The sequence below is a fragment of the Zeugodacus cucurbitae genome, chromosome 2 (genome assembly GCF_028554725.1).
Source record: "Zeugodacus cucurbitae isolate PBARC_wt_2022May chromosome 2, idZeuCucr1.2, whole genome shotgun sequence".
Taxonomy (NCBI): domain Eukaryota; kingdom Metazoa; phylum Arthropoda; class Insecta; order Diptera; family Tephritidae; genus Zeugodacus; species Zeugodacus cucurbitae.
The window spans coordinates 28,501,736-28,526,325 of NC_071667.1; the positions used below are offsets into that span (position 1 = coordinate 28,501,736).

At 35.0% G+C, this 24,590-nt stretch overlaps 2 protein-coding genes across 3 annotated transcripts in view; one reads left to right on the forward strand and one right to left on the reverse strand.

Annotated features, from left to right (window-relative positions):
• Window positions 1–7,611, reverse strand: LOC105213579 (synaptotagmin-4). The gene is made up of 4 exons (XM_011186497.3): window positions 6,449–7,611; window positions 3,604–4,859; window positions 2,919–2,993; window positions 1–2,853 (listed from the first exon to the last, which is right to left on the reverse strand). The coding sequence occupies exons 1-4, from the start codon at window positions 6,489–6,491 to the stop codon at window positions 2,734–2,736; spliced, it is 1,494 nt and encodes a 497-aa protein (XP_011184799.1). The 5' UTR covers window positions 6,492–7,611; the 3' UTR covers window positions 1–2,733.
• A 6,711-nt stretch (window positions 7,612–14,322) lies between these two features.
• Window positions 14,323–24,590, forward strand: part of Gld_9 (glucose dehydrogenase [FAD, quinone]) — a 43,740-nt gene continuing 33,472 nt past the window's right edge. Inside the window, exons 1-2 of one of the 2 annotated variants that reach the window (XM_054233876.1) lie at window positions 14,323–14,721; window positions 14,805–14,981. The gene's annotated coding sequence lies outside the window, so the exon portion shown is untranslated. The remainder of the gene's footprint in view (window positions 14,722–14,804; window positions 14,982–24,590) is intronic. The other variant, XM_054233878.1, reaches the window with a different exon arrangement.

The following is a 24,590-nucleotide window of genomic DNA, read 5'->3' on the forward strand; positions in this document are numbered from 1 at the left end:
TCTGCAGATGTATGCAACGTTTTTGCTGTGGTATTCACATGTGTGTGTGTGTGCATATAATACGGACATGTAAATATATTTAAATAATGTAAATATTTTACTATAATTTACATCTAACAGAGTATTTGAGAGAAGGAGAACTATGAGTGCTTTGTAAATTATGATTTTTTTTTAGTTTCACTTTCCTTGTTTAATAACTTCTCTAAAGGTGCTTACCGTTCTTAGAAGCACCCATTACTGTACTTGCGAAAATAAGCTTTGATTTGTTAAGAGCTTTCAGAGCATCAGTCACTCAAATTGCTTTTGAACTTAAAGCTTTGAATTGCATCGGCGAATTTTTCACTAATATCTGTTATTCTAATTGCTTAGAAAAAAGATGCCAGTGCTTTCCCATGAACAGCATAAAAGCCAAAGATGTGCAGAATTTGTTACCTTAAATATGTAAGCATTCAAGTATGTACAAAGTCGGGATCAATGCTGTCGCCTACTTGCTTACTTGGTACTATAACCAAAACTAAAGCTTTATGAAAGTTCATTAGCCTGCCACATGCTATGTAAATTTTATCATAAATCCACCTGTCGTTTCTGTAGCTTCAACCGCAAAACTAAATAAAAGTTAAATTAAAAATTGAACTGAATCAAATTTGCATTGTATTAAGCTCGATTCGCAAAAATAAAAAAGTAGAGTTTATTAGAAATTGAGCTAAAATCTGTGTTTTATAAATACTTTTGTTTTTCCTTATTTTTTTTTCGTTTGTTTTGTTTAACACTCATTCTCTTCAATGTAATTTGTATCATTGTTTTTCTTTGATTTGCATTGGTGCGAATTAGTTGATAATTTTGTTTATTGTTTTTATTGTTGTTTTAGTAAATTTTATATTATTATATTGTATATTTTATATACATATATATGTATTATTATTTATATTCAAACTCATCGGAATTATTAAGAATTGTTATGCAACTATCCAACTACATACATACATCCATCTTTTTACAAACATATGTATCTACCAAGTGCATACGTACATACATACATGTGTATATATGGTATGCACATACATACGCATGGTTTCTTTGAGTTGTTTAGATATTATTTAACATATACATATAGCATTTATTGTACTGCTTACGGTTCGGTATCTGTTACGGTTTTGCACACTCACAGCTATTAAACTACATTTTAAGCTTATTTCTACGTACATATTATGTATGAATATTAATGGAACGAATGCTTCATTCTTCAACTAATCGATATACATACATACATGCTCAAATACATGTATATATGCATGTGCATAACTACTATTAAACAGCTATGTATTAAATGTGTTTGCATGCGTGTGTGAGAAAAATATAAATCTGTTATTTGAATGTGAATTTCTGAAATATTGTTGTATGCTTTCTTTTGATGGTATAGCGGTTGGAACATTACAGTTTGACAAGACTATAGATTTCATATTATGCTTACATATTTATTGTGCAAGTTTTGAGCTTTTAAAATTTTTTTAATTTAAAAATAAAGAGATTCTTTTATATGCGTATGAAATACATAAAAATGTATGTAAAGTATATATTTGTTTTAAATGTATGCATATATATAAAATATATATAAAAACTTACAATTTTGAATTTTTGTTAATTGAATCAACTAAGGTCTTACAAAATCAGTTTTATGTGTCCAAATTACATAAAAAAAATATTTCTGTTATCATCCACTTTGGGTTTAACCTTAACATATCTACGCCCTTCTCAGTGTCTCCATTCTAATTGAGTATTCATTTCTTACAGCCTGCTAAATATTCATACCTATACATTTTACACAAGCATATTTTACATATTATGAGTTTAATTTGGTGTTTTCGTTGCGAAACAAAAAATATATAAATTTAGTTTATATACAGAAGATATAGAGTAAGCTTTACTTGTTGAGCAGTGAAAAAGCTTGAAATTATAAAAATTTTTATAATTATTTTATTTTTATTTTTTTTTTTGCTTTTATTTTCATTTTCACAATTTTAAATCGGCTGTGTTCAATTTGTACTTAAATTATATGCAAACAAATACATTTCAATTATAGTTTATGTAATTTAAATTGTCAGCGTCGCGATTGTTGCAAAACATAAGAAGCATATAGGCATCAAAAATAATCATTGTCCGTTACATATTACCGTAAAATTACATTAAATTTGTCTACTAATTGAAATCTTTTGCTAACAAATCCACACACTTCTAGTTTTATTGGGATTTTCTTCATAAAATATGAGTGTGTGTTATTTTTTTTATTTTTCTTGTTTCTCTTTTTTTAATTCAACATTTGATTGTGTGTGTGTATGTGTCTATGCAATTTCTCTGCGATGATAACACACTGAATTATATGCTTATATTACAGTTATAAGTGAGTATGCTGTTGCTCTTTGATAAACGAAAGCTTTTTTTTATATGTAAGTTCTGCAATAATGAGCTTTCGACATTTGGTATAATGGATTTCATTACTTTTTTGATCAAATTACTTTGCACACATTTCCCTTTATACATACATATTTACTTGCGCTTGCATTTATATATGCACATATGCCTAATTGCTTTTGCATTTCTTTAACAAAAATTAGCAGGTTTTTTTATTTCCAGTACAAAATCTGCCCCCACAACAGAAAAACATTTGCAACCGAAAATAGTTTTCGTCTATTTTTCCTTAATTTTTCCGTTATTTGCATGCAATTTCTTGTTGCCTTACTCGTTGAGCTTGTGCCATTCGGCAATTTGTCTTCGTGGTGAATTACACACTTCATTCCAATGGTTCAACGCTGTGCCACCAGAGTTCGGACCGCCAAGTTCCAAACGACCAATTACCTGCCGAACATGAATGAATGTTTCAATCAGTTAATTTGATTGTAAAAAAAAGTTTGGAAGCTTACCTCATTTTTGGTAACACGATCCCAGTCTAAAAGCATCAACTCCAGTGAAACACCATCGAGTGTGGCGCCGATACCCTGAAAACGACAGCAAATTATTGATCCATCACTACTATCAAGCAATGAGAATCGGTATTTTATAAGAAGAAAAAAACTAAAAATATCAAATGATTATTTTTTTATAAAATCGCTTCCCATGTTGACTGACCACTTGTGGCGCGTTCGCTCAATTAGAGCATTTTCATTATACATAAAATTTCCTTAAAATGCGATGATTTTCGGCTGAGATTTTCTTCATATTAAAGTAATGAAGAAGAACTTCTCTCGACAATACTTTTTTATCAAAAAGTTCGACAATTTTGTGTGAATAACTTTTTTTAGATTTAAATGAATGAAATATACTACAAAAGACGCACAAGGACGCCAGCTTTCCTAACGTATGATCCGATTATTGGAACAATGGAATAATATGAATAATTGGACTTTTATAAGTGGCTTTCGGTTCGGTTTTCACATTTTCAAATGAAAATTCTAAGGTGAAAAAAATTCAAATATAATCTTTAAGGATAAAAAATCTCATATATTTCGTATTTCCTGTCTACTTATTCAATATTTGTGAGTTCTTATATTAAAATTAAACATTATTTTTGGATCAATCAATCCTTTGGTCTACGCAAAAAGCACTCACCTCTGCAGCGGGTATGTCGAACGCGAAACTTTCATTGAATACTGGACTCAGTGTGCGCTTCTTGACATGTGTCTTCTTCTTCGCAATGCGTTGTCCATTATACAGCAAATAGATCTTAACATATGGGTCGGCTAAACCGGTCACGTCCATGCGGGGTAAATTGCGGGCCTTTAATAGAACCACAGTCAAACGGCCAGCAGCTGGTTGCCAGCAAAGTGAAATCAACAGCTCGCCACGTCCTTGGGCACGAATCTTCAAACTGCGTGGCTGTATTTCCTTGCTAATAGAGAGTGCCTCTTTGGAGATGTCACCGATTTCAATGGATGATAATGGGCAGACTACCTCACCGATGACGTCATCACGAGAATAACGATCAAAGCTAAGGATGACAAAATGCAGAGACATATTCTGTAGATCACTGATGTTTAGCCCATAAAATGTGAAATCCTCATCGTATACTGGATTGCGAGTATTGCGTACAACGCGAGTCTTCACCTTATGCTGTTTATCGGGCAAAAGTTGAAGTTTCACATACGGATCGGTGGCGGTTTGTGTGCGTCCATTCAAGCCAGTCGGTATTTCATTAGAACCGTTTGCACCGTTTTTATTGCTGTTACTGTTACCGCCACCATCACCACCGGTGCCGGCACCAGAACCGCCTCCACCACCACTCTTACATGGTAAGCCACGGCAACGTATAATCGACACCATCAGAGCATTGCGTTCGGCTAAATAGCGTAGCTTAAAGTAAATTGTGCCCAATTTTCCATACTGCTCGATAGTCAACTCCTTGGCTGTGTCTTCCATAGCACTCATGTGATGGTGATGATAGTGATTGTGGCCATTATTGTTGCCATTACCTACCGGGGTCTGGCCCACAACTGTTGTGTGTGTCTCAATGGTGGGAGAATGCTTTTGCTCGCCATTCATTAGTTGGCGATTGTGTCGGGTCGGTTGTATCTCATCTTCCTCCATGTATTTCATGGTTTGCGGTGCAATCGGGGAGGTGGTCTGATCTTGCATAGGTTGCAAAATGCCCAATTGTTTGGTGCCAGTCGGTGATGGTGATTTCTTCAGATAGTGCGGTGGTTGGCCACTTGGCGAGCGCACAGCAGTCGGTCGCCGTGTTGGCTGAAATGGAAATGATGCGTCATGCTGATTCTGCTTACGGTTGCGTGCTCGTATTCGCTTAGCGCAAATGTACACGACAGCTGAGAGCGCTGCAGCGGCAGCAAACCCCAAAATCGCTGGAATTACTATAGGAAATAATGTAAATAATATGATTTTAATTGGGATCCCTTGATGCTATGTACCATTAATATGTAGTTATGATAAAATTAAGATAAATTTTGTTATTTCGAAAAAAAAAAATCTAAAAGCAATTTCGTTGAATATTTTCCGAGCTTTAAATCCCACAAAATTAAGTTGATCGAAATAACGTGCACTCTGCAGAAGGGTCGTATTGGAATATATTTTTCATAGATATTGTGGTATATCAATGAAATGTGTATTACACCAGTAGCTGCCACACGAGCTCACAATCAAAACAAATCAATGGAAAAAATACTTTAGTTAAGATTCGTACTGCTTGCACAGCTATCAACAGATATAAATCGCCGAAACTGAAACAAAACCAAATACTAAACATACTAAAAAAATTATCTAAAAAAGTTGAAAGACCCCTATAATCGGTGCAGCGTTCTCGATTTGTGTACATATGTTGAAAACAAAACAGAATTTGGATAAGTGCTTTTGCTGCCTATCGTTATATATAAAATTCTTCTACACCTGTGTATGTTACTGAACTCCACCTAAACGGCTAGGCCGATTATACTTTTTTTGTGTATCTTCTGGTTGATACGAGCATGATTTGTAATCATCATTTGGTCCAATTTATATAAATTTTTATATATGCCAAACATAGATAGCGCCATTGTTACTTTATAGAAATCGCCTAAAGGTATATAAAATTGGTTTTGATTGGGATATGTTTTATAATTGTATGTCTCTACTATCGGTGTACCAAATCTTCAATCCAATTATACAGTTGAACTTCCATAACTTGAACTTCCTTAACGCGAAGTTCTCCATCACTCGAAATCTTGAATTGACAATCGTGTTTAGAAATCAAATATCATAAACATTTAACTTCCTTAACTCGAAGTTTTCCATAACTTGAACCCTTGAATTGGCAATAGAAGTAAAATTTCATACAAATTTACTTCCATAAATCGAACTATTCGATCAGTGCATAATACAAAATTTAAAATTTTACTATCGAGGCAGAATTGTAAAAGAGTCCGACCCTCTATACCGTATGGAGGCGAATAAAAAATTTGATATTACACTTATGTATTGCACAAATCGTGTAACAAAGGCATGGGATACAGACGTCATCTGCCGAACAATAGCAAAATGCAACAAACAAAATTACGGAACACAAGTTTTGATGTATGTACTTAAACTTTGTGTGAAGTAAATAAGTAAGACTATGTTTTAATCTATTTTCAGCTTTTTGAAAATTCTATAACTCGATGTCTCTCTTACTCGAAGTTTTTTTTGTGGATTATGGTAATTCGAGTTAGGGAAGTTCAACTGTATAATGAAAGACTACGTATGTTACTAGTTCTAAATATAATAAATAATTAATTACATTTGCTGCTTAAAGCATTGCACTGTCAGTGGTTAAAAATATGTCTATACTATTAACTATCATAAATAAGTAATTTATTGATTTACATAAGACTCTGTCTAAATGTTTAAGATTAGCCTAAAATGATTATGGCACGGCGTAATATTACGGTTGTTTATGCTAGGATTCTTATCTGCATTATATTGCACTTACTTGTCTCCATGGAGCTCACATCTGGGCTGTATTCGTCGCCCATCTTGCTTGCAATAATCTGCTAATACGTCGATCTCAAGTTGTAGTTGTTGTTGTGCTGAATGTTCACCACAATTGTGTTGACGTTGTTGAACAATACGAATTGTTGAACAATACACGAATGTCTGAGCAACCCAAAGCGCAACTACATTTATTCGCAATGAGACTAACTTTTATGAAATTTTGCCTTTGCTTAGTCGCAGAAAATTTGCTTTATAATTGTTGTAATTATTAGTTCTGAGTTTGACTGTGTTAATGCGTGTTGCGTTTGAAAAATTCAACAAACCTAATCGATTTTTCCCAATATGGTACGCACGCTAAACAAGCAGCTGTAATTACTATTCGCTGAATCGAAGAGGTTTGTCTTCGCGAACCCCGAAGTCACCGTCGTCTATGTCGATGTCGTATTTACCTACGGTGTTTTGGGGAACTGCTGTTCCCGAACGAGTGCTAAGTGCGCTCTAGCGTGTTCTTGCAAAATCTATGCTGTGTGTACACTTAGTGGTAGTACTCTTATTTTTTGTTGTTATTGGTGAGGGTGGTTTTATGTCGCGAATGCGGTTATGCGGTTACGCGTTGCCTGCAGGTAGCAAGGATTGTATGAATCACACTTTTTACTATAGGCCGCTTCGTCGCCTACTCCTCGCCAACCAACTCAATGACTTTGTGAGTAAGCCAAGTTGATACTTTTTTCTTCGAAAAAAAAAAACACAAATAGTTTCCTATATTATTATGCTTCACACTTGTTATTATACGGAAAACTGTACTTTTTTTGATTTTATTTTGCCGTTACTCTCCAATTTTTGTCGTATTTGGACTTTCACTATCTAATATGTATGTTTTTGCGTATTACGCGTAGGTGTTCAGCCTACGCAGTTAATAACTGTTTTTACGATTCAGAAATGTTTCCGCACTGTTGCATATGCGGTTCGCAATTCAAAATCTAAAATTTGCACTTTTTTTTAAATACCTAGCATACTTTTAGGATGAATGCAAATGCATATAACAATTTTTAACACTTTGCAAAATGCGTTGGCACAGCGCGCGTTAGCGTCGATATTCCGATTGTAGTCGTCTTCGTCTGCTGCGAATTTACGAGTATTCACTGGTACTACTGGCCGTTGACTTCGTCTTGCTGTGTAGCATGCAGCGAGTACGAGTTCATAAAATCATTAAACTGACACATGCGCAGTGACAGCGCTTACTAGTTAACTAATGATAAGTCCGTTAGCTTTTAACAGCAACGAACAAAACAAATTTAACCGAGTTGTAGCATTTTGTTTACCTAACAATCATTGGCAGCCGATTTAGCACCGAGTAGCCATAGTTGTATGTAGTGGAGACTACAAATCTCTACACAAACCAACACCAATGTACAGTAGTTTTCCGAAATAACGAACACATTAATTGACAAGCCTGTTCATTATATAGAATTTTTCGTTAATTCGAGTACTCATTCTGGGGTATGTTTTTCATTAAAAAAGGAGTTAAATATCCGTAAATTGCAATTTAATACATTGTTTTATTAATTATTTGTTGAAAAATGAAAAATCATAACAAAACAATTTAAATCCAATAAATTCTTCCAAAATGGACCAATTCTGACTAGGGAGGGGCATATTTGGATGTTTTTTTTTAGGGAAATGGGCGTGGCCCGTCCCGAAATCGGTTATTTGTATATATCTCGCAAACCAATAAAGCTATATAAGCCAAACTTTCTGCAGTCGATTATCTTACGTATCCCACCACACACCATGAAAATATTTGAAATCGGATAATAACCACGCCCACCTCCCATACAAAGGTTATGTTGAAAATTGCTAAAAGTGAGTTAACTCACTAACGAAAAACGTCAGAAACACTAAATTTTACAGAAGACATAGCAGAAGGAAGCTGCACTCAGACTTTTTTACAAAATGGAAAATGGGTGTGGCATCACCCACTTATGGATCAAAAACCATATCTCAGGAACTTCTCGACAGATTTCAATGATATATAGGTAATTCGGTATATACATAATATTTTCTTGACACCCTTATAACACCGACAAAAAATGGGCGAAATTGGTTCACAACCACGACTACTTTCCTTATAACTCAATTTTGAATTCCAACTTATTCCTTCACTTTATAATATATACAATGAAGATAGCGGAATAAATCTTTACACAAATAGTGTATATCATCTTGGCTTCATTTGTGAAAAAAATTGTCTAAATGGACAATAACTTTTCAAGGCCCCAGATATCGAACATGTTGAACTCAGCGTCTAAGGGTAAATTTTAACAGAAAATATGGGTAAATCTTAATGTAATTCAGAGGAAAATGTTTTCTTCTTATAGTGTGGTGTTCCAAAAATTATGAAAGTCGGGTCATAACATCCCCTAGCGCCTATATACTAATTATAGGTTTTTCAAAAATAAGGTGGGATTTATTCTGCATATATGTATGTATGGGTTAATATGTGAGATATCTTAGCAAAATTAAGTGAGCGTATAGTCTTGGATATAGTGTACCTTGCTGGTGAAAATGAATGAAATCGGTTCAGGAATTACCTCAGCCCTCGTATCTATTATATTATATATATGACGATTTTCGTTATTCTATTCAACTTTATGCCGAATTTATGGGTAAATTTGTGGGTTATGTAAATAAAATTTCTTCAATTAATTGCGAGCGTATAAATGACTCGGACCATTATCTAGTAGCAGCAAAGATACGCACTCGCCTCTGTGCAGCAAAGAACGCCCGTCAACAAACACAAGGAAGGTTCGACGTCGAAAAGCTGCAATCACAACCGACAGCCGAACGATTTTCTACTCGACTTGCACTCCTGCTCTCGGAGAGCACTCATCAGCATCTCGATATAAGGGAGCTGTGGAACGGCATCTCAAACTCATTGCATACCGCTGCAGCCGAAACAATTGGTCTCCGGCAACGCCAAAAAACCAGTTGGTACGATGAGAATTGTCGTTCCGCAGTGGAGAGAAAACAGACTGCCTACCTCGCAACGTTGCGATCGACCACAACACGTTCGGGGTGGGATAGATATCGAGAACTGAAGAGGGAAGCGAGACGCATTTGCAGACGTAAAAAGAAAGAGGCCGAAATGCGTGAGTATGAAAAGCTTGAAAAGCTGGCCGACATGGGTAATGCTCGAAAATTTTATGAAAAGATGAGGCGATTAACAGAAGGTTTCAAGACCGGAGCATTATCATGTAGGGACCGAGAAGGTAATCTGGTAACGGATGTCCAGAGCACACTGGGATTATGGAGGGAACACTTCTCCGACCTGCTCAATGGCAGTGAAAGTACAACACCAGGAGATGGCGAACCCGATTCCCCAATCGATGATGATGGAATAGATGTTCCATTACCCGACCATGAAGAAATTCGAATAGCAATTACCCGCTTGAAGAACAACAAAGCGGCGGGGGCCGATGGATTACCGGCCGAGCTATTCAAATACGGCGGCGAAGAACTGATAAGGTGCATGCATCAGCTTCTTTGTAGAATATGGTCGGAAGAAAGCATGCCTGACGATTGGAATCTTAGTGTGCTCTGCCCAATCCATAAGAAGGGAGACCCCACAATCTGCGCCAACTACCGTGGTATAAGTCTCCTCAATATCGCATATAAGGTTTTGTCGAGCGTATTGTGTGAAAGACTAAAGCCCACCGTCAACGAACTGATTGGACCTTATCAGTGTGGCTTTAGACCTGGAAAATCTACAATGGACCAGATATTCACCATGCGCCAAATCTTGGAAAAGACCCGAGAGAGAAGAATCGATACCCACTATCTTTTTATCGATTTTAAAGCTGCCTTCGATAGCACGAAAAGGAGCTGCCTTTATGCCGCGATGTCTGAATTTGGTATCCCTGCAAAACTAATACGGCTATGTAAGCTGACGTTGAGCAACACCAAAAGCTCCGTCAGGATCGGGAAGGACCTCTCCGAGCCGTTCGATACCAAACGAGGCTTCAGACAGGGTGACTCACTATCGTGCGACTTCTTCAATCTATTGCTGGAAAAAATAATACGAGCTGCAGAACTAAATAGAGAGGGTACAATCTTCTACAAGAGTGTACAGCTCCTGGCGTATGCCGATGATATTGATATCATCGGAAGCAACAACCGCGCCGTTTGTTCTGCGTTTTCCAGACTAGATAAAGAAGCGAAGCGTATGGGTCTGGTGGTGAATGAGGACAAGACGAAATATCTCCTGTCATCAAACAAACAGTCAGCGCACTCGCGTCTTGGCTCCCACGTCACTGTTGACAGTCATAACTTTGAAGTTGTAGATAATTTCGTTTATCTGGGAACCAGCATTAACAACACCAACAATGTCAGCCTTGAAATCCAACGCAGAATCACTCTTGCCAACAGGTGCTACTTTGGACTGAGTAGGCAATTGAAAAGTAAAGTCCTCTCTCGACGAACCAAAATCAAACTCTATAAGTCGCTCATTATTCCCGTCCTGATGTATGGCGCTGAAGCGTGGACGATGACAACATCCGATGAGACGACTCTTGGGGTTTTCGAGAGAAAGGTTTTGCGCAAGATTTATGGTCCTCTAAACATTGGCAACGGCGAATACCGCAGACGATGGAACGATGAGCTGTACGATTTATACGACGACATTGACATAGTTCAGCGAATAAAAAGACAGCGGCTACGCTGGCTAGGTCATGTTGTACGGATGGAAGAAAACACTCCAGCTCTGAAAGTATTCGATGCAGTACCCGCTGGAGGAAGCCGCGGAAGAGGACGACCTCCACTCCGGTGGAAAGACCAAGTGCAAAGTGACCTGGCTTCACTTGGTGTTTCCAGTTGGCGCCAAAAAGCAAAAAGGAGGAATGAGTGGCGCGCTCTGGTGGATTCGGCTATAATCGCTTAAAGCGGTTCCTACGCCAAATATATATATATGTATAAAATGTTCGGTTACATTCGAACTTAGCCCTTCCTTACTTGTTTCAATTTGCACATTTCTTTTGAATTTTTTCAAATTTTGTTTTTTAATACTGTCATGGTAATGCATCATGGTAAATTTTATTTGATTTTTAACTCTTTCCCCATTTATCTTCTTCACGTTCTTCGTTAAACCGAGTACTAACAAATTACGTTATTTAAGATACTCTTTGTTAAAATGTTGTTCGTTATAAGCGGCTTTCGTTATCGAAATCGTTATTTCGGAAAACTACTTTATTAAGCTCGTTCATATTGCGGCTTCAAATAATTTATTTGATATAAAAAATCATAGCTAACTAAACTAAGATCGCTCATACGCGCAGTTCTTAATTTGTTTTTGGCACAAAACCTGGTCAATCTATTCTCTTTAGATTCCATAACCGTTAAATTCATAAATACTTTATATGCTGATTTAGTATTATTAATTAGAGAACTTGTAACTAAGGAGCTCACTACACTTTCTTCGATACACCCAATTTAATTTCTAGGCATAGTCTCAAATGTCAATCGAACTGGAAATCGATTGTAAACCAAATATCGATCTGAGACAAATTTATATTCGGTTTTTTTACATGATTTATAATACAATGAAGGTTAATGAAAATAAGTATCACTATAATTTTATCAGAGCATTGATAGAACTCTATTTTGTTAGTTAATGATTCTCTTGATGAATTACATGTGTTGCTGCATTTGCATTTCTAGCAAAGACTTCAACCAGTGTTGAAAGCACTAGGTGAGGTGAAATTGGGAGTAAACACAAGTTACCGCACACATGTATTGCTTATTCGTTAGTTTAAGGGATTAGGCGGGTTTCAGAGGTTGAAAACAATGGTATTTTCTATCTCATAAAATTTTCCTCGGAACGATGTGAAATTGTATTATTTAATAAGAGACAATTTTGTTTTTTTTTTTTCAAATTTTGAAACCCACCTGTTTAAATCAAAGGAATAATGAAAAAAAGATTACTTGGCAATATTAAAAATTATATTGGGTCCATCAGCAAATTGTTGGTTCACTGTATACTAACCTCCAAATAAGGTATTAATTCAATCGAAAGTTCGAAAGTCATCAGTTACCTGGGGGCTATGATAAATACTGAACCGATTCCTTAAGGGTTTCTGACAAATTTATCGATTCTTTTGATATACATTCATCAGAAAATGGAGCTACCTATTATTTCAACAATTTTCCTAACAAAAAGTCTTGCAATATGCACTATAATTAACGTTAAATATAATACTTTTGACGTCTAACTGAGAAAACAAGAAATAAAAACAAGTAAGAAAGGGCTAAGTTCGGGTGAAACTAGGCGAAGTTTTGACCCGATTCTGAGAGACTTACATATATGTATTTTCAGTAATTTTTTTTATTTATTATTATGGGGCCTTGAAAAGTTATGGTACGATTTCGTCGATTTTTAAAAAGGGCGATTCCTCTATTTTTAGACTGTATAAGGAAGTACCTGAAGGAAAAGACTCCACAGAGTTTCGTTAATATAGCTTTAGTAGTTGACGAGATACATATGTTCAGAAAACTTAGGGGGGCCACGCTTGCACGTACGAACAGACAAACTTCCGGTCAAATTTACCCGTATCACTTTGGTATATATAACACTATATCTAACTCGTTTAATTTTAGGTGTTATAAACAACCGTTATGTGAACAAAACTATTATACCCTCTTAGCAACTTTTTGCGAATTTTGTTAACAAAAATTAAATAATTCTCAAATATCTCCTTTCCGCGTTTTTGCTCTTTATTCCATGCTTTATAAAAAGTGTTACAGTGATCGGATTTAGTTCAAATATGCGCCGTTTAAGCGCCGAGCAGCTCATAGTGGATGATTCCTTTCCAATCCCACCAAACTCACAGCAAAACCTTTCTGGCCGTCAATCCCGGCTTGGCCACTGTTTGGGACGATTAACCGGCCTTCAACGACGACCGTTTTCGTTTGATATTGTCGTATGTGATCCATTTTTCGTCGCCAGTTGCCATCCGCTACAAAAATGGGTCGAGTTCGTTCCGTTTCAACAGCATATCGCAAGCGTTGATTCGGTCCAAACATCAAGCTTTGTTTGTGTGTATTCAGCCATCCGCAGATGGTTTAAAATGATTTTGTGACTAACTCCCTTCTCATGGGCGATGTCACAAGATGCCACATGCCGGTCTAACTCGATGTTTTCCATGATTTGATCGGTATTCGTCGGCACCGCTCTTCCGCCGGCTAGCTTATCCATGGTGCCGTTTTAAACCGCTCTGAATCGTCGAAACCATTCCTCCACAGTTCGAAGTGATAGAGTAACATCCTGCCTTTAACGAAGGAAAACTTTAAAATAGCACGAATTTCGGCGTTAGTGAACTTTATGTCTATAACTGTTGAACGCAATATCCATACTAATCATGCATAGCGTCGTTTTGTAGATTATATCAAGACCTTTCAAAGATGTATTGTATTGCCAGATAGCCGTGAAATTCAAAAGACAAAAAGGCGGAAGGGAGATATTTGCCAACCAATATATTGTCTAAGATTTATTTATCTTTGCCTGCCAGATGAACCTCATGATCTGCAGAACTCGGTTAAAATTACTTATCTGCTTAATATATACAAGATAGTGCAATAGAAACTCGTTAATCATAAAAATGTAGTATATTTTAGTGCAAATTATTTCAATACAAATGCATAACACCAATCCATGGTCAGTGTTGCAAGTTGCGCACAGTATAAATAGTAGCAACAGCAATTAGTCGCTTGACTGAAAGACTGGCCACAGCTGAGCAAAAGACAACAACAGCAACGCTAATTCCCGCTGCGACGACGCTCTCAGCAACTTCGGCAATGCACACGCGAATGCGTGTTTATAAAACAGCGAAACGTACTGCAGAAGCGGTTGTTTGATGCCGAACGCGAACGCGGAGGTTTGAACAGCTGACCACGGAGAAGTGGCAAGCGAACGGTTTACAGTGCTTTATTCCGCGTTTCACAGAGCAATTTGAACAGAGATTTTACTGCAACTACAACAAAGGTGAAGCAATTGTGCAAAGTGTTCATGCAATAAACAGTGTGTTTAAGGAGCTCTTAAACTAAGCCACATTTTCGGGCATAAGTGAACAGTGCCGCATTAACGGGTCGCGTATTTGGGCGCTAAAATAAAAATAGAACCAAAAAAAAAAAAACAGTTGCAACCAACGATAAACTAAACACGCTGTCAATAATTGCTAGTTAGTTGCAAGGGAGACCATGAAACGGTAAATCGAAAATACGGTAAGACCAAACACACTCATACACAAGAACTGTGCGCACATATATACAAAAGACTAAAGCAACAAACTCGGTTGGCTGTGTAGCATACAGACATACACCGATAAGTGGCAGTTCGAAATCAACTATATCGACAGGTCAACGCATAAATGCCGAAAAGTGGGTGATGCCTTGAAAGAAGCGCTTTTGGAAGCGAAACACATAAAACGAATATACATATGAACACAAGAACAGTATTAAGCAGCGATTTCCTTTTCCTTTAAGTAAGTACCAACAACAAAAACAAATCAAATTTACGCAAAATTACAGTTACAAGGCGAAGAAGCACGGAGTAAACATACATACATATATACAAAAACAAACTGTATTTGTGAGTGCAAAAGTGTATGTATATCGTTTGAAGGTTAAACTAAAATAAAAAGAATTAATTGCAGCAGCAGCTGGACAGTGTTACACATAAGACACGAAATACCCATGTATACTTGCTTCTTACTGATTTCACAAAATTTTGTGAAAAATAGCCAAAGTCAATGTGTCAAAGTTGAGCTTAAGCGTATGTTTTGCAATCAGCGAAGTTTTTTTTTCTTGTTTTTTGGTTGCATTTTGCATTTCCGCATTTACACTGCTCTGTCGATTTTGTAATGAATATCTTGCAGAATCGTATGCTATACGGATGATTTTGTAGTATTCATACCAACAAAGTGTTTAATTTAGCTAAATTGATATTAGCTCTTAAAAGAGTTTCATCACTTACATCGCGTTAAAAATAAAATAAAATGGAATTATAGCTGCAATATTTGATAATGTTGTATGAAAAATTGTCGTACTTTGTGTGTAGAATTAAACATTTACTATTTGAAACCGGTTGGGATACGGGAAATCCGCTGAAACTTGCATTATAAAATTTACAATACTATATGTAAGACATTAAAGGATTAGATAGCTTGAAAATGTATAAAGAGATCTATCAGTAATAGCAGTCGTCTATTTGTATACCCTCACAACAAACGTGGCTTAAGAGTATTATAGTTTTGTTCACATAACGGTTATTTGATCAGGGTGACGAGACGAGTCAAAATCTGAATGTCTGTCTGTCCATCCGTGCGTCCGTCCGCCCAGATTTCAATTAAATTCGGTATATAGCATTTTCTTGACATCCTGAAGACACGTGTGGAAAATGGATGAAATCTGTTAACAACCACGAAAACTGCCTATATAACTCAATTTTGAATTCCTTCGTATTCCTTCACTTCTTAATATATACATAAAGAACCAATGAAGATAGCGAAATAAATCTTCACACAAATACTGTATATGATCCGTGGCATCACTTGTGAAAAAATTGTCGAAATCGGAACATGACTTTTCTAAGGGTTATAAACCGATCGATAAATGGCAAAAATTAAGTTGTGGCATTGACGGAGAGTGGGATAGAACGAAATTAAAGTGACAGCCATATATAAAGTTATAAAAGTAAAATTTGGTACAAAGGCCCTAGTAAGGGTGGCCCCGCCCCCAAATAGGTTATTTGTATATATCTCGGAAACCAATAAAGCTATATAAACCAAACCTTCTGCAATCGTTTCTTTTAGCTACTTCTTAATGCAGTTCAAAAATGAAAGAAATCGGTTAATAACCACGCCCATCTCCTATACAAAGGTTAGGTTGAAAATTACTAAAAGTGAGTTAACTCACTTATGAAAAACGTCAGAAACACTTAATGTTACAGAAGAAATAGCAGAAAGAAGCAGCACTCAGATTTTTTTTTACAAAATGGAAAATGGACGTGGCGTCGTCCACTTATTGGTCAAAAACCATATCTCAGGAACTACTCGACCGATTCGAATGACATTTTGTATATAATATTTTCTTGACACCCTGATTACACGTATGGGAAATGGATGAAATCGGTTCCCAACCACGAGAACTTCCCATAGAACTCAATTTTGAATTCCATCTGATTCGTTATTATAATATATACATTAGGAACCAATGAAGATAGCGGAATAAAACTTACGGAAAAATTGTCGAAATCGGGCCATGACTTTTTAAGGCCGCTGATATCGAACGAAAATATTGGTAAATCTCTCAGGTATCTTAATTTAATTCAGATGAAATCTTTTTCTTCTAATAGTATGTCTCTGTATCAGAAATGGTTAAAATCTGGTTATAACTTACCCTAGCTCCCATATACCTAATTATAGGATTTTCAAAATTCGTTGGTCTTAATAGCTTATAAATCGGTTAATATGCGTTCATAAAGACATCAATTAGTTTCATTAATTTCGATATTTCACCAAAATTTGATTGAGCTTAAAGCATTTTTGAACCAAATAATTATTCGTATGTATTTCTTTTCAACTACTGTGTTATTTTATGTTTATGACTCTAATGTATATATTCCCCCTTTCATTCGTATTTTGATAAGTATAAAAGCTAACTGGGTTGAATCACATTATTCTTTCAATTTATTTAGCTTTATTGTATCGAAATAAGTTTAGGGACATTAATATATTGTTAAGAAAAGGTGTTTAATATATATCGCCTTAGCAACTACAGTGGAAATTCTCTAACACGAATCACCATAATCCACAAAAAACTTCAAGTTAGAGAGACTTCGAGTTATAGACATTTTAATTAAAACATAAATTTTTAAAAAAGTTGTAAAATATAGATTTACCCATAGTTTTAGTTATTTACTTCGTAAAAGGTTTAATTTAAATACATTAAAACATGTATTCTGTAATTTTGTTTATTGCACTTTGCTTTTGTTTGGCTCTTGACGTCTGTATCTCAAGCCTTTTTTTACAAGATTTATGAAATCAATAAGTGTAATATCAAATTTTTTGTTCGCCTCCATGCGAGGAGATAGGGACTCCTTTCATATTTTTCCTTGATAATAAAATTTTACATTTTTTATTATTCTATTGCCAATTCAAGAGTTCGAGTTATGGAATTCTTCGAGTTAAAGAAGTTTGAGTTATGGAAGTTCTACTGTATTTTCAGTAGAATTATAACTTCACATTCGAAAGCTCTCGAAAAGTTCAGCAAGTTGAAAAGAAGAAAACGCTCAAAATCGTGTAAGTTGAAAAATTTAAATTGTGAACCTTAAAATAGTTTTATATTTGCAATGCAGACTATTACAGTGAAATAAATACAATTTCACGATAAAGAATCATAACCAACTGTATCGGCACATAATAACTTTCGGGGGCAAAGCTCGTTTGTGTTACTATTTTAAATAGTGAAAACAGATATTGTATTTTATGGATATAATTAATTGCATAAACTTTTTAAAAGCAGTATAAGAGGGTGAAAGTTCTAACATCTCCCACTCTAAGCCTCATTTGAACTCAAGGTTTTGAAACAATCTCCCATACAAGGATTCATTTAAAAAAAGGCAAAATGATTTCAGAACAATTCAAGTAATAAAATAGAACTAAAAATTGAAAGCCTTGTGAATAAATAATATTTTTGTATAATGTATATGTACATGTACGTACACACTTATATACTAAGGGTATTATTCAAATTGGCATTAATATATTCTGCGTACATATCAGAATTTAGAGCATTAGAGAGTAAGTAGATATGTTTAACACCCATTAGCTATCAGTATGTGTCGAAGTCGTGCATTCAATATGCTAGAGTCGAGCAACCAGACGCTGGTCTGAGACCAAACTACTAGCAAACGCCTGTGTAGGATACATAAGTGTATACATATAGTTAAGTACACCACATGGGTGTATTTCAAGAAAACTAAACATTACAGCTGAAATTGCACACAATTAACGGCATAAAAGCAAGCGCAACCATTATATAATAGTCAGTCATTTTGCACTTAATGCCCGCATACATGCATATATATATATATGTGCAATATGTTTTCTCTTAAATGTGGCATGATTGAACTTAGCGGACAATGAAGTTGCACATTTGAGCGTTCAGTAAAAATCATTAAAAAGAAATATATTTCTTTGTATATAACTAAACTGAAGATATAAAACTAAACACAAATTGCAAATAAAAATACAGTATGAATTGAGTGTGAGTGATAAGCTTGGGTACTCGTGGCGCAAAGCATGGAAAATCATGAGCTATTATGAAATAAAGATATTAATGTGGAGTAGAGCGTGAAATTTGACGTATAAGCAGCAGATCCGTTTTTAATTGTCCGTTCAAGCGAAAGCTGCTGCGATGCGACGCATGCCATGAAAGTTCCCTCCGTTTGAGTTTTATATGTGTCAAATATGTGTATTATGGCTGCGCTAAGTATTCTTAATAATTATTAGCGTTTCCCATAGTGAACTTATTTTAGTGAGAAAAGCAAAAAAATATAGTTTATTTAAGCCCCACTGCTGTTTGTTAAGCAAATTGATATTTTGCATCGACCAAAATGCAAATTGACCCACCCTAATAATTAAATATACACTTAATATACAATCGAAAATCAATATATACATATACATTTTTATATGTAAAACTCGACAAATTCAAAATATGCGTTCAGTCAACACTCTGCAAATGCCAGTCGCTTTATAATTGTGCGATCAGACAATAGTTCAATAATAAAAGATCCATCAGTGCAACCTCAATTTCGCCAAACAAAAATCAATAGCTTAAAACGCCAACGAGTGAAGACTTTGAACGGAAATCGCCGATAGCGAAATAAGTTTCACACAAACAATAAAATGCCCATCTACAATGTGTAAAAATGAAAATAACAATAATAATAACAAAAGGCGAATTGCATTCGTAACACCGTTACGAATATAAGCTCTTCAAAATGACACCAACTCATTGCAATGAGTTGACGAAATAATTGCCGTTGAATGGAACGTCCCAAAAACGCTCAAATTGATGACACACCATTTCTTTAGTGATGCTCGATTTTGTTTGTTCACTTTTATCGTTTGATTTCTCTTGCAGATTTCAGTTTGGTAATTTCAAATGATAATTAAAATGAATTTTATTATATTCAAATGTAAATATAAATTGAGTCAATTAACTAATTACTATATAATTAGCAACTTTAATTTCTTTATTAGCAGCGAATACCTCAATTATAACACATAAAAAATTAATCAGTTGTAAGTTTCGTTGACTCACCATATAAAACCACACTTGATGCGCTCTAGATATGATTATGTTGTGTTCAAAACCATTTTGGAAATTAAGCGAGTAGATGCATTAGCTTCACAGTTATCTAATCCTCAGCATAACGTGATTTACTCGTGTAAATAATTTACATAAAGGCTAGTATGATCTCAAGAAATTTATGCTTGTCTATTTGAAATTGTAACAAATTTGAGACTTTCTTCCAGAATCAAAATTGGGTGAGAATCCTGTATGGTAAATTTGAAACTTTGTTCGAGAATCAAAATTGGTGCAAAATGTTTTACCTGTTTACAACTGGTGTGTTGAAAATTAGAGTAAAATTTAGTTGTAACAAGCAAGGAAAGGCTAAGTTCGGGTGCAACCGAACATTTTATACTTTCGCAATTTATTGATGTAATTTTATAAAGATAACACAATTCGACCCATATATGTATTCGGCATAAAGTTTAATAGAATAACTAAAAGCATCATAAATAGTTAATGGGGACTGAGGTAATTCCTGAACCGATTTCACTCGTTTTCGCCACCAAGATACAATATATCGAAAACTATACGCTCACATAATTTTATATTACCTATAATTAGGTACATGGGATCTGGGGTAAGTTATGATCCGATTTTAACCATTTTTGGTTCAGAGACAAACTGTTATAAGAAAAAAATTCAGAGGGAATGAATTACATTAAAATATCTGAGAGATTTAAGACATGGTCCGGTTTTGACAATTTTTCCACAAGTGATGTCACAGCTCAAATACAGTATTTGTGTAAAGTTTTATTTCGCTCACGTCATTAGTTCCTAATGTATATATATATTATAAAGTGAACGAATCAGAAGAATTCAAAATTGAGTTATATGGGAAGTAGGCGTGGTTGTGAACCGATTTCGCCCATTTTCCACACTTGTCATCAGGGTCAAGATTGTGTTATATACCGAATTTCATTGAAATCGATCGAGTAGTTCTTGAGATATGGTTTTTGACCCATAACTGGGCGACGCCACGCCCATTTTCAATTTTGTAAAAAAATCTCAGTGCAGCTTCTTTCTGATATTTCTTCAGTAACATTTAGTGTTTCTGACGTTTTTCGTTAGTGAGTTAACGCACGTTTAGTCATTTTCAACCTAACCTTTGTATGGGATGTGACATGGTTTTTATCCGATTTCTTTAATTTTTGGACTGTATAAGGAAATGGCTAAAAGAACCGACTGCAGAAAGTTTGGTTTCTATAGCTTTATTGGTTTGCAAGTTATGTATAAAAAACCTATTTTTGGCGGGGCCACGCCCACTTTTCAAAAAACATTACATCCAAATGTGCCCCTCCTAATGCGATCCTATGTTCCAAATTTTTCATAACTTTATTTATGGCTTAGTTATGACACTGTATAGGTTTTCGGTTTTCGCCATTTTGTGGGCGTGGCAGTGGACCGATTTTGCCCATCGAAAGCAACCTCCTCAGGGTGCCAAGGTATATGTGTTCCAAGTTTCATGAAGATATCTTAATTTTTACTCAAGTTATCGCTTGCATGGACAGACGGACATCCGGATTTCAACTCCACTCGTCATTTATATCGTATAACCCCATATCTAACTCTTTTATTTCTTGGTGATACAAACAACCGTTATGTGAACAAAACTATAATACTCTGTGCAACATGTTTCGAGAGTATAAAAATTTCTAGTTAGAATACGAGGCAGAATCATCTTAACACTTCTCACTTGGTCTTTCTTGAATGTTCGCTAATCCAACTTAATGTAATTTCTTGCAAGTAAAAAAGTTCTGCTAATTTCTCCGATATTATCTTTTCCAAAAAAATGTAGAGCTTATATGAAAATAAAGGTAGAAGCAGCTTTTCATAGTTATGACAAAACATGATTCAGACCAGAAATGGTCACATACGCAACACCATTAGCTACAACAAACAAATTGACTTACTTTCGGCAATAATCTGAATCAATTATTCCAATCAACCACTATCTAAAATTTATCTATTCAATAAATGTCAATATTTATACCAATTTGCATATTTATATGACCGACATATTAATTTAGGCAAAACTGTGAAATATCACCCATCCAAAAACTATTCAAATAAGAAACCACATTTATGCTTTCACCCATGCACATAAATCGCATAATCCATATAGAACACAAGAAAAATACAACAATTGTCCCACATAAGTGCGTATGTATGTACTGAAAGTGACGTAAATAAGCATGAGTGAGCGAAAATTTCAAAAGGTGCAAATCAGTTCAAATCTTTAGAATCCAATGCTTTGATTACCGAACTCAGCGACAAACGTTACCAACGATTTCTAAAAGAACAAATGTTTTTTTTTTATTTGCTCCAAAGACATCATTAGCTTTGTCACTTTATTTGCATTTTGTATTCTGCATTGTGACATTTTCTAATTAACGAACCAACATTATTTATGCTCTTTCCGCTGAAACGGTCTTTCACTGGTCGTTGTGCTTTCTTATAACAAGTCTTTTTGATGTCAATTAAGCATGTTTATTAATGAAATTATAATTGAAGAAAGTTCTAAAACTTATTCGCAATAGCCTTTTGTCTGTTAAATAAGCGAAATTTTCCAAAAAGCGAGCTCTTTTATAACTTCACATTCTATTGTATCAGTATAGATGTGACAGGCTATTAATTTTGATAGCGTTAGCTTTACTACTTGTTTAGCTCGCTTTGTCTACTTTATTTTGTTTTTTTCCGAACATTAATTAAGTGAAACCTCGGCACTGTTTACTTGCTGGGCAATTATTTTTACAAATTTATTACACGCTTACTGAATATATGTATGTCATCTATTTAAGTATGTGCACTAATATAAAAAATACATTAACGGCTATACAGCGAGTTGAATAATTATTATTCTCTTATAAATAATATTAATTTAACTACATACAGTTAACTCTTCAGCTGGGAAAACGTCAAATTATTGTAAAGGGCTAAAGTAAATATTTATTAAAAACACATTTTAGTTCTTTTCGGTTACATTACAATTTTATTTTATTATACTCTCGCAACAAAAGTTGCTAAGGGACAAACTATAACTAAAACTATAAGTTCACATAACGGTTATTTGTAAGTCATAATACTGTCAAAATGATCAGGGTGACGAGACGAGTCAAAATTCGAATGTCTGTCCGTTCGTCCGTGCAACTGATAACTTAAGTAAAAATTGAGATATCTTCATGAAACTTGGAACACATATACCTTGGCACCCTGAGGAGGTTGCTTTCGATGGGTAAAATCGGTCCACTGCCACGCCCACAAAATGGCGAAAACCGAAAACCTATCCAGTGTCATAACTAAGCTATAAATAAAGTTATGAAAAATTTGGAACATAGGATCGCATTAGGAGAGGGCACATTTGGATGGAATTTTTTCTTGAAAAGTGGGCGTGGTCCCGCCCCCAAATAGGTTTTTTATACATAACTCGCGAACCAATAAAGGTATATAAACCAAACTTTCTGCAGTCGGTTCTTTTAGCCATTTCCTTATACAGTCCAAAAATTAAAGAAATCGGATAATAACCATATTCACCTCCCATACAAAGGTTAGGTTGAAAATGACTAAAAGTGCGTTAACTCACTAACGAAAAACGTCAGAAACACTAAATTTCACAGAAGAAATGGCAGATGAAAGCTGCACTCAGCTCTTTTTACAAAATTGAAAATGGGCGTGGCATCGCCCACTTTTGGGTCAAAACCATATCTCAGGAAGTACTCGGCAGATTTCAATGAAATTCGGTATATAATATTTTCTTTCTTTTTCTTCACTTTACATAAGGAACCATTGAAGATAGCGAAATAAAACTTTACACAAATACTATATCTATATATAAAACTAAATTGTCGAAATCGGACTATAACTTTTCAATGCCCGGGATATCGAATATGAAGAACTCAATATCCCATGGTAATTTTTCACAGAAAATTTCGGTAAATCTCTCAGATATCTTAATTTAATTCAAAGGAAATATTTTTCTTCTAACAGTGTGAAGTGAGTGAAATCGGTTCAGGAATTACCTCAGCCTATATACTATATATGATGATTTTCGTTTTTCTATTGGACGTTATGCCGAATATATGGGTCAAATTTTGTGTTATCTTAATTAAAATATAGCAATAAATTGCGAGAGTATAAAATGTTCGGTTGCACCCTAACTTAGTATTTCCTTACATGTTTTCCATAGTTTCTGAGTATACATATGTATGTATTAAACGTACTAATAAGCGTTTTTGTGACACGCCTATAGTAAAGTTTTGAGCAATTAAGTAAAAGTCGTGCCTAAAAATGCATCTTTAATGATGTGTTTTCCTACAACTCTGGGTATTTACGTCTCGTTTTATGTCATGTCTCTTTGACTTTTAGATGTTGGCGTTAAAAAATCTACAAAAACTATAAATAACAATAAATCATTGAACGATAGTTGCTCGCAATTCCCGTGAATCAGTAAAGCATGGATTGTCAAATGCATGTAAAGAACTAAGTACCTTGTACAACAAATTGATGACACTGATATTGTATAATATAAACAAATTTAAACATCATTATAATTAAAACATTATATTCTGTTATGACGACATACACTACAATTTCCTCTCTGAATCACTCTGTGGCCTTTGAGAAATTTATCAACTCAAAAAGTTGTATGTGTCAACCTTCAACATATCGTCGAGAAAATCGTGTTGCGATTACAGTATTTTCATCTTTTACTTCTTGACAGCTTCACTGATAGC

Excerpts from the sequence above, each read along its gene's own strand:
- LOC105213579 (XM_011186497.3), bottom strand. The coding sequence starts at position 6,491 with ATGGGCGACGAATACAGCCCAGATGTGAGCTCCATGGAGACAA. Across the intron at positions 4,860-6,448 it reads TGTGAGCTCCATGGAGACAA|TAATTCCAGCGATTTTGGGG; the intron begins GTAAGTGCAATA and ends TATTTCCTATAG. Across the intron at positions 2,994-3,603 it reads TCGACATACCCGCTGCAGAG|GGTATCGGCGCCACACTCGA; the intron begins GTGAGTGCTTTT and ends TGTCGTTTTCAG.